Below are 18,245 nucleotides of genomic sequence, written 5' to 3' on the forward strand. Positions count from 1 at the left end.
TTTGATTTCTTGGCAAATCTGTGCTGATTTACCAGGGCACACATCCTGTGTCAGTGGTCGTGCACATAGCTGCATAGCTGTCTTGAGGTGACAAGATTTATGAAGTGAGGTTTGATAATTTCAGGAAACAAGTGTTTAGGGAGCACAGGCACTGAGAGCCCTGTGGGAGCCCTCCTAGGGAATGAATGTCTGGGCTGCACTTGGGCATCTCCCCTCACTTGGATAAAGGTTTTTGGGAATTGAGTGATGCATGTTAGGTAGGTTATGAGGAATTCTGGAATAGAAGCAAGAATAGTCCTCGTCCACAAAATGGTGTAATTATCCACACGGTGTCTTATTCCAGTAAATCTCACTTTGTCCCTCAGACTCAGAACCTTATTCCTTCAAGGGGGTGATAGAGGAACATTTCTTAATACTTTTTTTTTTTGTTTGTTTGTTTTCATTTTTGGCTGGCTTTCAGAGTTTAAGTTCCTTTTGGTTCAGAACTAGCATTCTAGATGTTTGCATTGGTTGCTGCTGTGTTAAATGTGTTTCTGTGTAGGAAAAAGGTACGGTTTTGAGGACAGAGAACTGTATCTAGTGGAAGGATGATGTGAAGGACTAACAAGTGAATGGCAGGAATTCTGTTGGAATGATCTGTGGTCAGAGCTGCAGTGAAGGATGTTTTACAGTGGCAAGAGTGTTAAAGTAAACTGACCATTGCATTGCTTCAACTGCAGCATCTCATATTTTAACTCACTCTTTCTGATCTTGACAGGTAAATATTTACTTCCTAGTGCAACTGGACAGCAGCTGTGGCAACCTGTAGAGACCAGTAACCTTGTTCGGATGCGCTACCAAACACTTGGACAGTCAGCACCTTCACTCACTGCTAGCTTGGTGAGTAATTGTTTTTTCAATGCTATAAATGTGCCCAAAAAATGGTATTTCTGTGTCTGTTGGTGGCAGAACCGGGATTAAACCAGAGCATATTTCCAGACCAATCTCTCCTCCTTAAGCTGCATTTTTAAAGTACCTAATGCATGCCTACACACAGCATTACTTAATATGTTGAGTGTAGCTGAATAACATTTATGGTAGCTGTAACTCTGAATTGGGTAACTGGATTTTGCATAAAGCCTGAGCTGAATGTTGCATTAATATAGCTGTTTGCATTTAAATGGTTTCTTTCCTTTAAAAAAAGTCATGCAGTAGAAGGCAACTGTCCTTTCTCCTGCACATTCTTTTCTATCAATATCTGTTTCTACTTCCTGAAGTACTTTGTCTCATGAGGGCATAGATGTGTGAAGCATGAGTTTAATTAAGTCCTTTGGATAAAATGGTAAGGGAAGAGAAAGGGGGAGAGGTGCATCATACACTTGAACTTTCAGCTTTTTGTTTTCAAACATCTATTTTACTGCTTTGTGTTTCAGTATATTAGTACCTTGAGAAGTGTTGAAATTTAATGCAGGGCCCTGTGCACTAGGCTATACTTCTCTTCAAAGAGTTATGGTAATATATTTCTTGTATAAAGAAAGAAAAAAAATATTAGTGCTTTGCCTCCCCCCTCTCCTGCCTTTTGCTGGTCATTAAAACTTTGTTCATCCATATCTACTTTCTAAGGGAAGCTTGTTTTGTGTCTTGTTTTGGATTTTTTAAGCACAGTATTCAGGTTGAAGGCAGCTATGGTCAGCCAGTGTTGAACAGATATCATCATGACACTTTTTCATATCATATTGATAGGTTGATGGTTGTTTTCTTCGTGATCTGTCTGAAGTAGTATTTCACTTCAAATGCAACAAATCTTCCTTTAAATCTAATCCAGCTTCTGCTTGGTGTTGGTACTGTTTCTGGCTCCTTAGGGCAGATATGGCTTTTTGGACTCCCCACTTAGTATAAACACTTAATTCTGTTAGATGTTCTGTTCTTTGAACCCTAATATTTTCCAGGGAATTAAGTGTCATCCTATGTATTTTGTTAATTGTGACTGAAGTATTTGGATTATGTATATTGAAATGAAAAAGAAAGCAGATGAATGGTCAGAAATGAATTTGCATTGCCTTAAACCCACATTTTTTCTTATTTTCAATATTTTGGAATAAAAAAAGTATTTCTTCCAAATTAACTAAATTTGAAAAGGGCTATGTTGCTGTTTGATGGTCTGTTTCTACCTGCACAACTATTAGGGGGCATGCTGCTAGCAGTACTGGGTTTTTGTTTTGCTGTGATGCTTAAACTACAGGAAGATCCAGCAGTGTTTTGACAATAAGTGCTTTAAATGGTCATAAAACAATAGACTAATGAAAAATTTAGTCAGCTTTTCTTCCTTAAGGCCCTTTAATTCATCACCTATGTAGTTTAATGGCATATCTGTCTACTACATACTTCTTCCTTCCTGTCTCTCCACATCTTTTATCTGTGTCTGACTGCAGTTTCTTTCATGCTGGTGCAAAAGCATGCAGGACTCGTCTAAGCAGATCTGAGCAGATTGTGCACAGGGTGGAGGTGCAGGTTCTTCAGAAGTATTTATTTATTATCTGGAGCTGCTGATCAGACTTGCCTCCTAAGGAGGTTAATGTTAGTGTCACATAGGCAGAGCTCTTCTCAAGCCTCCTTTGGCAAATACTTTGCTGTCAGGCTTTTGAAGGACTCTGGTCTTTGCTTAAAAGTGGCCATAAGTTAGGGATCACTCCCTCTCCTTGCATGCTTTTATTTTCCCCTCAATTCTGTAATTTGGCAGAGTTGAATTTAGGAGGCCTATTGTTAGATTTTAGTAATTGGCGCTTTTAATCAGACTTAGGAGAGCGGTTACCTTTATGTAGAAGAGATTTTTTTGAAGAATTTTGTGTAGCTGTTCACAGTCTGACTTGAAATTACTGTAAATGTATTGTCTCACTCATCTGAAAAATGATTAGCCTGTTATTAGTTTTTTTTACTAGAATTGATCATTCTAATTTGGGTTGAGATTCAGCTGATATGGTTCTGACTGAGTAGGGATTGTGAGCCAGTATAGACAAGAATGACAAGTGAACAGGTCATACAAAGATACATGCTAGTGTTTAGTGCAATTACAAAAAGGGCACAAAAAACATGCATTTTTTCTTCTTGTTCTGTCAATAATTTATTAAAAATTCGCAAAATCTCACACTGGTTCACAGGAGTAAAACCTTTCTGTGGGAAATGATAGATTTTTTTTAACAGAATATTGATAGAAAATGAGCTGCAGGTGTTACTTTAGGTAGAGGTTAATAGCTGTGCATGATTCAATCTTATAATAAAGGCAGCTGGACTATAAATTAAAAGTACAGTTCCCATGTAGACCTGCAGAATTAGGTTGAAGATGTATAGGAGAAGGTTCATTTTGTGATGAGTGGGTAGTGTATTGGATTTGATGTGGACCTTTAATTCACAGAATCACGGGATAATTTGAATTGGAAGGGACCCAAAAGGATCATGAAGTCCAGCTCTTGGCCCTGCAGAGGACAACCCCATAAATCACACCGTGTGCCTGAGAGCATTATCCAAACACTTGAACTCTCTCAGGCTGGTGCTGTGAACACTTTCCTGAGGAGCCTGTTCCAGTGCCCAACCACGTTCTGGGTGAAGGACCTTTTCCTGATATCCAGCCAAAACCTGCCCTGACACAACTTGGGGCCATTCCCTTGGGTCCTGTCACTGCTCACCAGAGATAAGAGATCAGTGCCTGCCTCTGCTCTTCCCCTCATGAGGAAGATGTGACTGCAGTGGGCTCCCCTCAGTCTCCTCATGAGGCTTCCCCTCAAGGCCCTTCACCATCCTTTTAACCTCATTTGGACACTTTTTAGTAGCTTCAGTTTCTGGCAGCTCTTCAATATCTGTCAGGAGCATTTGGAACCCTCCATGACAACCGATTCTGTGATGGCGAAACAGATGATGGGAGTCTGCACAGAGAATTAGTGTGGACTTAAAAACATGAGGAAAATGATGCAGTAGTCTTCAACACTGAATAGAAAGGGAAAGCTGGGTTGAGAAGTGGTTCTGCGTTAGGATGTTTTTATGAGTCATGTTGGTCTGGTCAGTCTCTTCCTCTCCACGGTCAGTAATATGTGCTCCTGGAAGGCAATTCAGTGTGTGTTTCACTGCTGAGTGTTGCAGGAGTGTAGGGAAGGCGTGGTAGAGCTAGTTTATCTGACTCCCTGCACTGTAGACTGTCAGTCATCTCACTCGACTTCAGGCATCTTTTCAGGGTAGGTTGGATTGGGAGTTGACCTGAAGTTGCTGCCTCATTCAGTGTCCAAAGTTTAGGGGTCATTCTCCTGTGCTCTAGCAGTCCCCTCCCACTCCATAAGTATTTTCAAATACCATTGTAAACTAACTGGTTTGACTTCCATTTATTACTGTGAGAATTTTTGGAAAATCCTTCAAAATGAATTGAAATAAACCCAATTTTGTTAAGTTCTCATGGTAATAACCTGATATGTTTAAACTTATGAAACAAGTCTGAAACTGAGCAATAATTACTGTTCTAGGCAGAAAGATATTTTCTGTGACACAGATTGAATTTAATTCTTGATTTTAATGTTTTCTAGTTAGCTTCATGTATAAAAACAATGGAAACCTCAAAATAAAGTGTCTCTATGATACATATTGGTAAATGTAGATGAATAAATGAAAATAATTTGCTGAAATTAATTGGGCAAAATTTCTTCAGATTTGGCTTTGTCATGGCTGTGTGTCAAAGTCCTGTTATAGGTTTTATTGATTTTTTGCTTGTTTGGCTCTATGGTGGCTTTTTCTGAATTAAAAAAAAAATCTCTTGCTTTAAGGAGCAGGAAGTCTTTCATTTTGTTTATATGTTTTATATAAATAAAAAAATCCTTTGTGCCACAAGGTTTCTCACAGTCCAGGGAGCTTTCTGAGAGCATATTTCATGAGTACTTTATGGTAACTTGCTCTATGAAATATTCACTTAATAAAAATACACTATAACGACGATCCTCAGATGAAACATCTAGATTGTAATACACTTGCCTTTTAAATTCAGTCAAGACTGGATGTGTTATTTCAGCTTTATGGCAGGTATTGAGTTTAGGTTGGCTATTCCTTCTGTTGTGTGAGATGAATATACAGCATGAAGTAAATCCAGCTCTGAAAGGCATGTGATTTCTTCTTGGAAATGTGAAAGATGTCAGTGGAATGATTATTAATTTAATAATGGATCATCTTTTGGTTCTTGGAAATAGTTTCTTGTAACATCCAAACCAGAAAAGCAGTAGAACTGGCCTTTGTGAATGGCTTATGCCCTTTCCTACTAATCAGTGAAGGGATGTTTTGTCTAGGTATGACTTGAAGGATTTGCTACTTCTCTAAAGCATACTACTTTATTTTTTAGAGGATTTACCTCTTGATTTCTTCCTCCTCCAAAGCTGACATCCCCCTGCAAACTGCCTTCCCCAAAACAACAGAGGACTGAATTTGCTAACATCTGTACTTTTATTGCTTTTTATTGCCGTTTTATAAGTGTTAATTTGTAAGAATAGTTTTATGGAAACTGGCGGGGGCTAATTATATAAAGTACTGGTTTATAAGTTGGATTGCTGAAAGGACAAAACATAAGAAATGTTCAATGTCTTTGAAAAACAGTTCTACTTCTTCAGAAAAAGCCTTGCTTCTTCCTTTCTTTTAAATAGTATAATACTGAAAATGAGTAAGTGTGTCTTTGTTAAATATGCCATTAACTGCAGCTAAATTGACATAATGTTGACAGTTATTATGAGAAATGTTTCAAAACTAATTATGCTAATTAGAACTTAACTACCAGTAATTGCATGTATTCAAACAGCACACCAACACCCTTTTGTGTGTTTTATTCCCCAGATGTAAGACAGCCATTTGTTGTCTGAGAAGCTGCAAAATTACAGCATAGATAATAAATGATTGTGAACAAATAAAATACATTCTTTAGAAGCACTAATTGGTTAGATAAGTGAATGACAGTATCAGTTGTGGTTAGCCAACCCACACAAATTAAAAAAGGCTTTTATTTAAATGTTTTATGCTGGAATTGTAGGAAGTTTTTCAAAACACTTAATTGTCTGTGTCAGTTTTATCTAATAAATATCAGGTGTGGCTGAACTTATTTTTAAGTAAACTTCCTTGAAAGCAAAAGAAAGCTGCATCTGAAGCTTAGGTTGCTTTAAGTTTTAGTAGTTCTTGTCCAGAGATTCAGGTTTTCAATGTTTGAGTGTGAGCAGCTAATTAATACTTTGAAAGTTAATGCAGAGCAAGTATGAGGATGGCACTTATGAGAGGCACAAAAACTATATAATAGAAATTGCCGAACTAGCTAATCTTGGCTTGCTATCTTGAATCTCCCCAAAATAGTTAGCAAGACTTCAGAGACACTGAGGAAACTGAGGAAATTGCTTGAATGCTAAACCACTGTATAGAGCTGAAAACAGTATTCTTGTTTAACTTACAATAAGCTTAACATCTAAGAGTAATTACTGAAAATCTTTTTAAAATGTGAGGTTTTTATTCCCATGAAATGCTAAAATTATCCGGTAATGATAGCAGGTTTTCTGTACTTCAGTTGCTTCCAACTTTTAAAACTAGAGAGTTTCTTTCCCTTGTGTATTTTATTCCATTAATTCCTTACCCATGAATATACATTTTCATTCATATTTCTTTTTCTGTATTTGCCTTTTAACAAATACTTAATTGCAGTTCTAATTCAGTAGATAGATCTAATTTAGTGGTAGCAAGAGGGAGGTGAACATGCATCTTTATGGATATGCCTATGTGGTTTGTATTTGTACACAGCAAAAGGCTGGAATAGACCTGGTCTAGAGCTGTGAAACTATAACTTTGACAAGCTGATGCAAGAAGTTGGTGACTGGGTATTCTCAGTCATAAATATCAATGCATTTCTACCTGGTTCTGTCGTTGTTTTCAAAATAGTCATGGTGTACTTGAACTTAAAAGAAAACTGTAGATTCAGCTGCTTGACAGAATTCTAGATACTGAATCCTTTCCTAAGTCATCTGATTAAAAACTAGTGCTTTATTAATTCTTATACTTTTCTTGCTTGTTCTTGTATGTGGATAAAATACAGACATGGTGATGGCTGGGGTTAGCATTTCTCCCAGAGAGAGCTTGTGATTTCTCAGACTTGAAGACATGGTGATGGCTGGGGTTAGCATTTCTCCCAGAGAGAGCTTGTGATTTCTCAGACTTGAGAACACAGCTTGGGCTGCAAATTGGCATTAGCTAAAGAATAATAGGAAAAGTAGATAAAATAATCATCTCTCAGAGAAGACTAGCATAGGTTAAAAAGTCCTGTGAGCATATGCAGTGTGTTTTTCAAAAATACCCTCTTTGTGGTGAAGTAGGTCACTTCCCATCAGCCTCAGTTAGCTTCCAGCTGTCAGGATGTACTGAGCATGAGAGAGAACTGAAAGGAGCTATTGCACAGTTTATTAGAGCTGAACGTGGGTATAACCCTCTTCTGTATCCTATTAATGGTACAGAATTAGTGGAGATCAAATACATGTAGGACCTAAGCAATACATCCCTATTTTGCCTGAACCATGCTTCTGTTTTCCAGATGTCTCATTTAATAGTCTTCTTCCTTCATGAGAGACTTACCCTGAATGGTGAAAAGGCTCACTACGACCAGTTTGTAGTTCTAGATAATCAAGAATCTAGGGCTGTTAAAGTCTTTGTCAGCTGAGGATGCTTTTGCTCTTCTAGATTTTTGTTTGACCCACACGGCTGAGACCAGTAAGCTGGGTTAAATACAGTGCATCATCTCTAGAATGAAGCTTCTTACTTTGTGTTAGCAGTGGCTCTGAATAAGGGCTTATTCTTGTCTGCTGTAACATTTGAGTTGTCTGTGTGTGGTGTTAGTGATGGTTATCTTAAAATATCATCTAGAATTGTGTTGCTGGTATCACTTGGAAAGTGGGAAAGATGGGAAGTGTTACAAAAGTGAGGCTGTGAACTTTTCACCCAGGTAGAATTGGCCACATGAGAAACAAAGGAGTAGTGATGTTTGGCAGTAAACTATATGACCAGGAGAAATCAATGTGTAATCATTTATAGTATTTGAAGTTTAGATGCCTTTCTGGGAATAAAACTTTCTTGGCTTGTTGTTGGACTTTACTTAGGGGATAACTGCATATAATGATAATCTGTGATTAACAAGGAATAAAACTCAGGAATATAATGATGAATTTCTTTGGCCTTAGATCAAAAGCTTCTGCAAGTCCTTTAAAGATTTTTATAGGTGTGGAAATGGAAGGGGAATAAAGAGGTTAGAAAGGGCATGAAGAGCAGGAAGAAACTGGAAAAATAACTGACATTTGGAAGGATTGAGGAAAATTTAACCATAATGCTGTCTCCTGTTCCCTCTGGTCACGAAAAGGAAACTATCATGAATTCATTGTCTCTCAGTTAACATATTAATTGAAACACTGATGCATCTGTAGTTTTTAACATTTAATGAGGAAATAGTAAACCACAAGTTGCAAGGAGGTCTTCCTTTGCTTGAGGTGTGTGTGCTCGTATACAAATCTAATTTGATTGGTTTGATTTCCAGTCTGAGAAGTATACAATGAGAGTTTAAAATAATTTCAGTCACAGCTCTGTCTTTAAAATAGACAGAGATAAATTGGGCATGGGGAATAATGTGATAAGTGTAGGAAAACCGCTGTCTGTACTTCTGTCTGCATTCAGAATCTGAAGTGTGAGGTGTTGGTAACCTCCAGGTGAGAGCTCCCAGTGTGGTGTGGGTGAGCAGCAGTAGGTCAGGGTGTTGCTTGGTGTTCTTATAAGGCAATTAAAATTTCTTTGACTGTTCTTAGCAGTCAAAAGATTCTCATGCATAATTAGGATAGATAGATCAATTAAAAAAAAAACCAAAAGAGCTATAGAGGACAAGATACTGTCCCACTGACCTGAATTTTAATAGTGGCTCTTTGTATTGTCAAGAAACTTAATTCTTAGCTTTGTGAAAACTTTCTTCCAAGTGCTGCTATTGCTGTAGAAAACTTGATCCCTGCTTTGGCAGTTTCAATTTTCAAAAATGCAAATAATATTTGGCCTAAAATGATAGGATTGTTTGGAAACTGATGAGGTGTATTCCTTTCTGCTATTTTTTTTTTTTTGCTGTGAAGTATTGTCCTTATGCTAAAGGATAATTGAATAGGGCACAATTTTAAGTTGATGAAGTAATATTTTTATTTTCCTTCCTGTAAGGGGGCATGTTCTCATGGCTGTGGTACTTGCAAAGTGACTGTAGGGTAGCAGAGGATGGAAGCAGACAGTGTGGAAACAATAGCTCTCATTGCTCAAGCTCAGTGCTCCCGTGGTTCTGATGACAGCTGTAACTCTCAAAACAAAGATACTCAAACTTAGTTGAATGACACTGCTGACTTACAGGCACTGGAGCAGGGTGGGGAAATGTAGTTTTTCAGGATCTCTGGTGAGAATGAACATTCTTCCTCATTGATTGATCTTTTTTTTTTTTTTTTTTTTTTTAAGTTCCACAAAGGTATCTAGCACGAATTTTTCTGAGCACACAAGAGAGTACTTTGGTGTTGGATAGTGCATTGCTGCTTCTAATCTCTTACAGTTTTAAGTTTGAAAGCAACTCTGGTTTTACTGACCTGAGACTTGAGGTGGGTTGACTGCCACAGTTTGACACATGGCTTTGACACATGCTGCTGGGTGTTTGTAACCTTGTTTTTTGGTCAGACTTTCTTGTACATTCATATGAAACCAGGTGCGTTACTGTGAATTCCACTTCTGTCCTGTGGAGGTGAGTGGGAATGTGAACTTTGATATCTTTTAGCATACTGTACCTGGTAGTTTTTACCATACCTTACCTGTAAGTGCTCTTGTTCTGATATACAGGGATTTAAATTGTTCTGGCTTCACTGGAGTGTTTGCTTTCCTCTTCTTGTACCCTCTCATGGTGGACTGGTGATTTTTAGCATCAACATCTGTTGTCATCTAAGTGAAGGTAGAAAGTATTGTGGTGGTGTTTCTTTTTTTTTTTTTTTTTTTTTTTTTGGGTGGGGGGGGTCTTTTTTGTTTGTTTATTTTAAAAAATCACAGTATGCCAAATTGGCACATATATCTGTACTCAGTTCTATCAGATTTTTAATCAAGCAATAGTACAGGAAGATCATTGCATCTGTTAAGGATTTTCTTTCATGGTGCTGTGGAGATTAAGAAGCTAGCTAAATGCTCAAGTTGACCTAGTGTCACTTGAGTAAAAGATATAATAATCAGCAGGAGATTGGTTAACTGCTACTCTCTCATGAATACATTTAACCTCTTGATCATTGCAGAATAGCTGCAATTATGTGGTACAGTGGAAGATACCCAGTATTTGGTCAGTTAAATTCAGAAATGATGGTTGGCTTTGTAAAGCATGGAAAAATTCATAGTAATAACATACACTTGGCTAATCACAGATTCCTTTTTATATCTGTTAGGTTTGAGGATGAAGGTGGTAAGAAACAAAGTTGAATTATGAGATTGCCTGCTGTAAATGAGGGAGAAAAAAATCAAGAGAACTAGCCTACAGCTGAAGTGTTGCATATCCTGAACAAACATTGCTAGCATAATATTGCGTTTTCAGAAACCTGTAAGGGTGAATAAATGCTTTTGGAATGCTTGTTGTACGTCCTCTACCTATTAAATACGGGATTGCAACTAGTCGTTAGGAGAACGTTCCTTTTTATTCCAGACTTCCTTACTTTGCTAATTTGGAATGGAACTTCTCTTCATAGGGAGTTAAGGCTTCAGCAAGGTAAACTATCCTCTGAATTAATTTGAATGTTGAAAGGCTTAACTATTGCCCTCTGTGCTCAGGAGAGTGGTTTTGTGAAGAAGCTGGACATGAAGAGTGGAAAGTATTGAATCTTAGAGTGGAAGGAACAGCCAAAACACATTAAGAAGAATTATGTGTCCTTAAGAGAAAGTACAATAATATATTATCTCATTGACAAAATACTGCATTGTTGCAAGTCTTGAAATGAAATGCTCCTAAAAAGGAAAATAGAGCATCAATATAAGGGAGACTAGATGCATCTTTGTTCAGAAAGATCTCAAAACAAGAACTTAAGCCTTGCCAAAAGTTTGATAATTGCCATTGGAATGGAGCTTGCCTACTACTGATGTTATCTGAGAATCAAACTTATAAATGTCTCACAGGGATTATTCAGAATGTAATTGCTATTACTGTTTTGCTGTGAGATTTTTTTAAGAATTTGATTTCTTTTCCATATGCAGAATTTGAAATATTCCACTGAGCTGATTGGTAGGAAAGCCTCATCTCAGAGGGGTTTTTATTTGTTCTCTGAAAACATAGCTATATGCGTGGCACTTGACATTCTAAGATTAAAAATGGTATAGCTCCTCCGTGTTTGATGTTGGGCTTTCTTTGGGGAGATACAATAGTTCAGCAACTTTTGAAAAAAAGGGAGAACGTTATATGTGTGTCTCAGTTCTTGTTGAAAGGAGACTCATGAGAGATACAGACTGTAGTCACGATCTGCCTGTCTTTTTAGAAAGAAAAGACTGCCTTTTTCTGAATCGATGATCTAGCTATGCCTTTTGATGGTGTAAGAAACACACTATTTTATGGAAAAGGGAAAATGAATGAAGCTGGCGTGTTGTAGTGAACAGTGTTCTTGTATATGTTCTGTCACTGAAAGAGTTGTCGATTACCTTATTTAAATAACTTATTTCAACAACGGGTTTGCTTCTGCAGCAGTTATTTTTCCGGCGATATTTTCATGGCTGAGTGGTTACGGTAGGTAACAAAGTAGCCCTCCCAGTGAGTGGTGAGCCCAGAAGCTAGTTGGTGCAAGCAGGATTTTGTCCGGCAGGTGGCGAGAGGACCCAGTGTGTACCTGTGCTTCCCATGGAATGTGGCCACTCCTGAGTCTGTAATGTTGACTGCTGGCACACGTGCTGTCATGGGATAAAGCACTTTATTTTCAAGGACCTTAAAATATAAGTAACAGAATCTGTAATATTTTCTTCTATTAAGAAACAGCAGCAGTCAGCCCTTCTTCCTTAAGTGTAATACATTGTTGCACCCATCTGTTAACCTGTGGATTGAAGTATGTGTTTATTAGCTCTAGAAGAAGAATTAGAGTTTTGCTAACTGATGAATCTTGAATTTTCCCCGCTTGTGATCTGTATCTGCATTAGCAACATACAGTGAGAATAATAAACTGTCTCTTAATCCATTGCTGGACCTGGTAGTTGGAATGTGTGTTGGACACACAGTGAGCCAGCCTGGCTCACGTGAATGTGTGTTTGTATAAGATGGTAAAGTGGAACACTAATTCAATGGGGCTCTATCAATCCATGCTGTGATTCTTGCCCAAATGTCTTTTACTATCCACGAAGATGCTCATGAAATCACTTTTTCCCCGAAGCATTGTGGAGTGACAATATGGGTGGTTTGGTGTATGGGTGGTTTGGTGTGGATATATATGTATGGGACAGTTGAAAACTTCTGGGTGATATTATTAGAGATTGTGTGTGTGTTTATAATAGAAAAAATGTACTGTGTCTGCATAGGTGTTTGAAATTCAGTATAAAATATTAGGAGTAAATTCCTTTAGGAAATGAAACCATTTGCAGAATACTGCAGGAATGTTATCTAGGTTATTTCTTAATCATAAGTAGAGTATGACTGTTTTGGTGTGGAACATAAAGGTGGCTCAATTTCTTTTATGGCCATTCAGAAAAATAACCTTGAGCTCCTTTGTGGCATTGTAAGGTTGTCTTTCCTTGACAGTTTATTCCTTAAACTACTACAGAAGCATGGAATAACCTGGCTGGGAAGAGACGCACAAGGATCTTGGAGTCCAATTCCTGGTCCTGTGCAGGACACCCCAAGAGTCACAGCATGTGCCTGAGAGCATTGTCCAAACACACCTTGAACTGTGTCAGGCTTGGTGCTGTGACCACTTCCCTGAGGAGCCTGTTTCAGTGTCCAGCCACGCTCCGGGTGAGGAGCCCTTTTTTCTAATATCTGGCCTAAACCTCCCCCGTAGCTTCATGCCTTTTCCTCGAGTCCTGTCACTGGTCATGAGACTGAAGAGATCAATTCTTGTCCCTCTGCTTCCTCTTGTGAGGATGTTGTAGACTCCTCAGTCTCCTCCAGACTGAGCAGACAAGTGACCTCAGCTGTTCTGGCTTCCCCTGCAGACCCCTCACCATCTTTGTTGCCCTCCTTTGGACACTCTCTAATGGCTTTTTGTCTTTTTTATGCTGTGGCACCCAGAGCTGCCCCCAGCTCCCGAGGTGAGGCCACCCCAGAGCAGAGCAGGGCAGGACAATCCCCTCCCCTGCCCGGCTGGAGATGCTGTCCCTGATGTCCCCAGGACACACTTGGCCCTCCTGGCTGCCAGGGCACTGCTGACCCACGTTCATCCTGCCATCACCAGGACCCCCAGGTCCTTTACTGTGGGGCTGCTATCCATTCAAAACCACAAAAACAGTGTTTGCAGGAGTTTGTTTCAAAATCATTATAACTACAACATCCAGGGTAAGCTGTGGAATACTCTAATTGTTCTTGTTCTCTCTTCTCTAATGTGCTTAGAGAAAGGCTGCATAAGAATTAATGTTAAACACTTTCAGGTATCTCTAGTTGTATTTTGTACACTTACCTTATGAAATTGTGGCAGTTGAAATATTTTAATTTTTCTAGTAAGTTAGTTGAATAGCTTATCAGTGGACAAAAATATGATGAAAAGCTCTCCTTTTACCTGTGGTGGAAAAAAAAAGTTCCTATTAGTTTGGATTGCAAGTTATCGGAATATAAGGCAATTATTTCATTGCTTGTTATCTATTCTAAGCATATGAATTTTCACATTTAGGAAGAAAATAATTATTTTTAAAACTCAGTGATGGTGACTGGATGCTGTAGAGGATTTAAGGTATAGGAAATAGCCCTGATAGAGATAAATTTAGGGGCAGAGTACAAATGAGTTTTTTCATGGTGTATAATTAATATGATTTATCATGTGCTACCACCATGTGTAGTATGAGAGTGGCAGCCACACATGGGATATGTGTATGCATAAAATTAAATTTAAATTAAATCTGCATTGTAAAACTCTAGTTACATATTCACATATAGTTCTGGATGCTTAGGTTTTATCTGGTTGATTGGCTGATTTCAGTAATTACAGCGATTTCTGAATTTTCTTGGTTTTGTCAATCAAAGTGAAGCTGTATGAATAATGCAAAAAAAATAGCAGTTGAATGAAGATAAAAACTTACTAGATTTATGTAATTGTCCTGAAAACTATCTTCTACCATGTTTCTTTGCAGCTTTAAATAAACATGGACTTAGGAATACATATCTAAATTAATTCTGAAACACCCTTCACATTTAATCAGGTCAAATACTTCATTTATGGGAGAGAAAATATTTTGGCAAAATTTGAGGTTGATTACCACCATCCTAAAATAATTTTGTCTTCCATGAGGGGGAGGAAGAAAAAAAAAAAGTTTATTTTTCATATGCTGTATGTGTTTCATTCTGTGCTGCAAGTACAACTGAACTGTGCCTTTCTGCTACAAGTGGTATGAAAGAATATGTGAGGTATTTTGCTGTATTTTGTGTATACAAATATAGGGATAATTATATTAAAATGTTTCAAAGTGTGTGGATTTTTCTTCTAAAATACAAATTCTTCCATACCACAATCTCACCTGCCATGGTTTTGATGGTGACTATAACTGAAATAATAATCTGAAAATAATGAAAGCCCCCAGAAAAAACTATCAGGCTATATGAATTTTTAAACATGAAGATACACTTTTAGCAATAACTAAAGAGATTCATAAATTGTGAGAAAATTCACAATGGAGTAGTTGCTTTCCTTCTTGTGTGCAAACCTCTGCCTTTCAGTTCCTCCCAGTACACCTTTATAAAATGCTGCACAAGCCTAGGAAAACGCCACTTCTAGAATTGATACTGAATGCACTTCTCACTGAAGGACAGTTTTATACTCCTCTATTTGGGATTTATCTCATCTTCCACTGGAAGGCAGTCTTCTCTTCGTTTTGTTCTTCTGCCTTCCAGTATTACTTAGGTAGCTGTACCAATGACCTTCAGCATATTGCAGAACTTGTTGCCCCTGCACTCTGTAGTTGGATAGTTTCTTCATGTACAGCTGTCTTTTGTCTGCCTGTAATCCTTTCTCTGAATTGTCCTCCTATGAAATTAAAGCTTCTGTGATACTTGAGGTGTTTTGTTAGGTTGTGGATGCTTTTTGCATCTGTGCCTGTCAATGACACATTACTTGACTGTACAGCTTTCTTGTGCTGTTGCTCCAGTAATGACCTCTGAGCTAGATGGCATGGGGTGCTTTTAATTCATACATATACAGTTAGATATGAAGTTATGAAATGTTAAATATGAATAAATATAAATATGTACAGTTAAATATGAAACGGTGGTTGGACTAAAGCTAACTACACCTCAGTATTACTTACTTTTAAAGGAACTGATAAATTGAGCACCTGGGAGATTTTGTATTTCAGTGATTGAAATGATACTTGTGCAATATGTATAAAGATTGGGTGTAAAAATGCAAACAGCCTTCGGTTGAAACTTGCAGTGTGTCATGAGAGACAAATGGTAGGATTTTGCCTCTCATCCTTAAAATTTGACAGTCTTTGGTTAATTAATTTTTGAAGCATGTAAGAGCATTTAGATTGTAATTCATTTGCCTGTGTCATTTTTGGGTGCAGAAACACAGAAGAGATACAATGTGAGGACACATGGATGTGAATGATTGTGATAAAGTTTTGAAGTGTTATAAGAAGAAAAAGGATGACATTTTGAAATTGAATAAAAGGAAACAAAAATATTGGATATAATCCATAGGGGATAATGTAACTTTTTTCCCCTTTATTTCAGGTGAGAGTGAAGCAGGTGAGGGGATCTAGTCACTTTTCAGTTTGATTTTATAAAGCAAAAAAGCTTTCACTAGGGTCAGCATGCTGCTTGAGGAGATATTACTCTTGAAAAACTAATTCAGGAGGGATGAGTAGTGTTTGTTCCAGAGGACAGCAGTATGATCACACACCCTCTTCTGGCCTACAGATTTGTAAATCTATCAGTGTGTTTGATTTTCCTTGTCTCCCTCTTGTGGAACTGGAGTTTTGGTCAGTGTGAGCATCTCCTTTCTTAATTAAAATGCTGCTCTAATCCTGAAGCTGAAGTCTGTGATGACTAAGTTTTAAGCCATTGGCCAAATGTAATGGATGCATTTGGAGCTGGAGACACAGAGGGAGAGGGAAGAGGAAACATGTTCAGTTAATGTCACCATGCAACTTAGGTAAAAATTGACTGTTTTTTGAGAATAATCAGTTGGAAGTATCAGAAAAATGTAGATTAATAGCTGAAATTACGTATTTTTAATTGTAACAAGTGCAAAACAATAACGTTAGTGCATGTTAGTCATATGAAGAAGAGTTGAGGGTTGAGAGCAGGGAATACAGCAGCCTTTTTTTTCCCCCCCCCTATTCTTCAGATAAGCTGTACTGCTTAGCGTTATCCTTTCAGCAGTCTTTTTGTTCTAAATGCCTTTGCTCCTGGCAGGTTTTACTACGATGAAATGTACATGGGCTACTTCTCAAAATGATGCAATCTGACAGGAAATCAATATTTCTTTTCCAATACTAGATTTAAGGATGTGATTGTCATAGTTCTCGTGTCGGACTGTGTTAATGGGTGAATAGCTAATAGTATGGTGACAGCTTTGGGGAGGAGGGCGGAAATCAGTGATTTGTTTAACCAACACCTTGGCAGATAGGAAAACTCCAGCACCGTTTTGCTCCCTAAGATCTGTGCCTCCAGACATAACCTTTAAGGATCTAGCACCTGGTTTTTGAGGGAGACGAGTTTTCCTTGCACCAGTCGTGTCCGCTGAGCCGCTGCGAGGCCCGAGGTCACGGAGCTGGCCGCCCGCAGCCCTGGGACAATCCCTTCTCCCTCCGCGGGCTCTCCGCAGCCTCACGCGGGCATCCAGCGGGGCGCGGCTTCTTTCGGGGCGCCGTTAGCGCGGCGCTGCGGTTCCGTGCCGAGGGGAGGAGGCCGGGAGCCGTGGGCCCGGCCGGGGAGCGGCGGGAGCGGCGGGAGCGGCGGGAGCGGCGGCCGGACTGCGCCCCGAAGTTGCCGGGGCGCGCACCTCGCGCGGTCACGTGCGGCGGCGGCGCCAATCGGCGCGGGCGTGATGTCAGCGCTCGGCAGCTGCGGGGATGCGGAGCGGGGTCCGGGCGGTCCGGCATGGCCAGGCGGCGCCGCGCGGCGTGAGGGCGGCGGAGCGCCGGCATGGACGAGCCGGGCATCCTGCGGAGGCGCGGGCTGCAGGTAGGGGCGCGGCGGGGCGGGGCGCGGTCCCCGCCGCAGTTGGGAAGTTGCCCTCCTCACCTGCGGCGGGGCGCGGTGCCGGCGGGCGCGGCCGCGGGGGCGCACCTGTGTGCGGGCGGCGGGCTCCTGCGCGGCGCAGCGCTGCCCGGGCGCTTCCCGGGGAGCCGCCGGCGGCGTGGTTCTCGCCGGCAGCCTTGCTCCGGGCCGGGCGGCGGACGGGCAGAACCGGGGGCTCGAAGTTTGGCCGGCGCTCGGCGCTCCCGGCGGCCGCGGCGCGCTTCGCCGAGCGGCGGAGCCTTTCCCGGGCTGACTTTTCCGCCGGCGCCCCGAAACTCCAGAAAACCCCGTATCCCGAATGCTCTGAGGGTTATGACGCGGTGTTGGTGTCCTGCGTTCTTTGAACCCAAGACTGGAACCGTGTACTCTCCTAGGATAGTGCATAATCCGCTCAGATATTTTAAATATGCATGGTTATATACGTATATCTGTTGGCGGAAAGTGCATTAATAAAGAATATGTGACTACGGCCGAAGAGAGGGTGTAGTTACTTTTTTAATGTTTCACCAAAATGGAGCACCACCTCAAACTACATCATTACTGCCCATTGTTCAGAAAGCCCCTTTGCTCAAGTAGCTCTCAGCGATGAATGTACTTCCTTTCTTTTGTTTTCCTCCACATCTGCAATTTCAATGGGAGGAGGGTGAAAAGGAAAGTCTCCATACATTTGGGATCGTTATTCTTAAGTGATATAAACCCCCATAACACATTTAACATGCACTGAAATTGCACAGTTCTGAACTTTTTTTGGTAAGACACCCTTTTGGATAAGTGCTTTCAACTTGATGCTGACCCAGTGCGACAGTTTCTATTG

The 18,245-nt window shown here is 39.9% G+C and overlaps 1 protein-coding gene across 1 annotated transcript in view; it reads left to right on the top strand.

Annotated features, from left to right (window-relative positions):
• The first annotated feature begins 770 nt into the window (after window positions 1-770).
• Window positions 771-18,245, top strand: part of MAST4 (microtubule associated serine/threonine kinase family member 4) — a 198,992-nt gene continuing 181,517 nt past the window's right edge. Inside the window, exon 1 of the mRNA XM_066339021.1 lies at window positions 771-879. Coding sequence (XP_066195118.1) covers window positions 829-879 — 51 coding nt within the window. The 5' untranslated portion in view covers window positions 771-828. The remainder of the gene's footprint in view (window positions 880-18,245) is intronic.

Source organism: Sylvia atricapilla, chromosome Z (assembly GCF_009819655.1).
Source record: "Sylvia atricapilla isolate bSylAtr1 chromosome Z, bSylAtr1.pri, whole genome shotgun sequence".
Classification (NCBI taxonomy): domain Eukaryota; kingdom Metazoa; phylum Chordata; class Aves; order Passeriformes; family Sylviidae; genus Sylvia; species Sylvia atricapilla.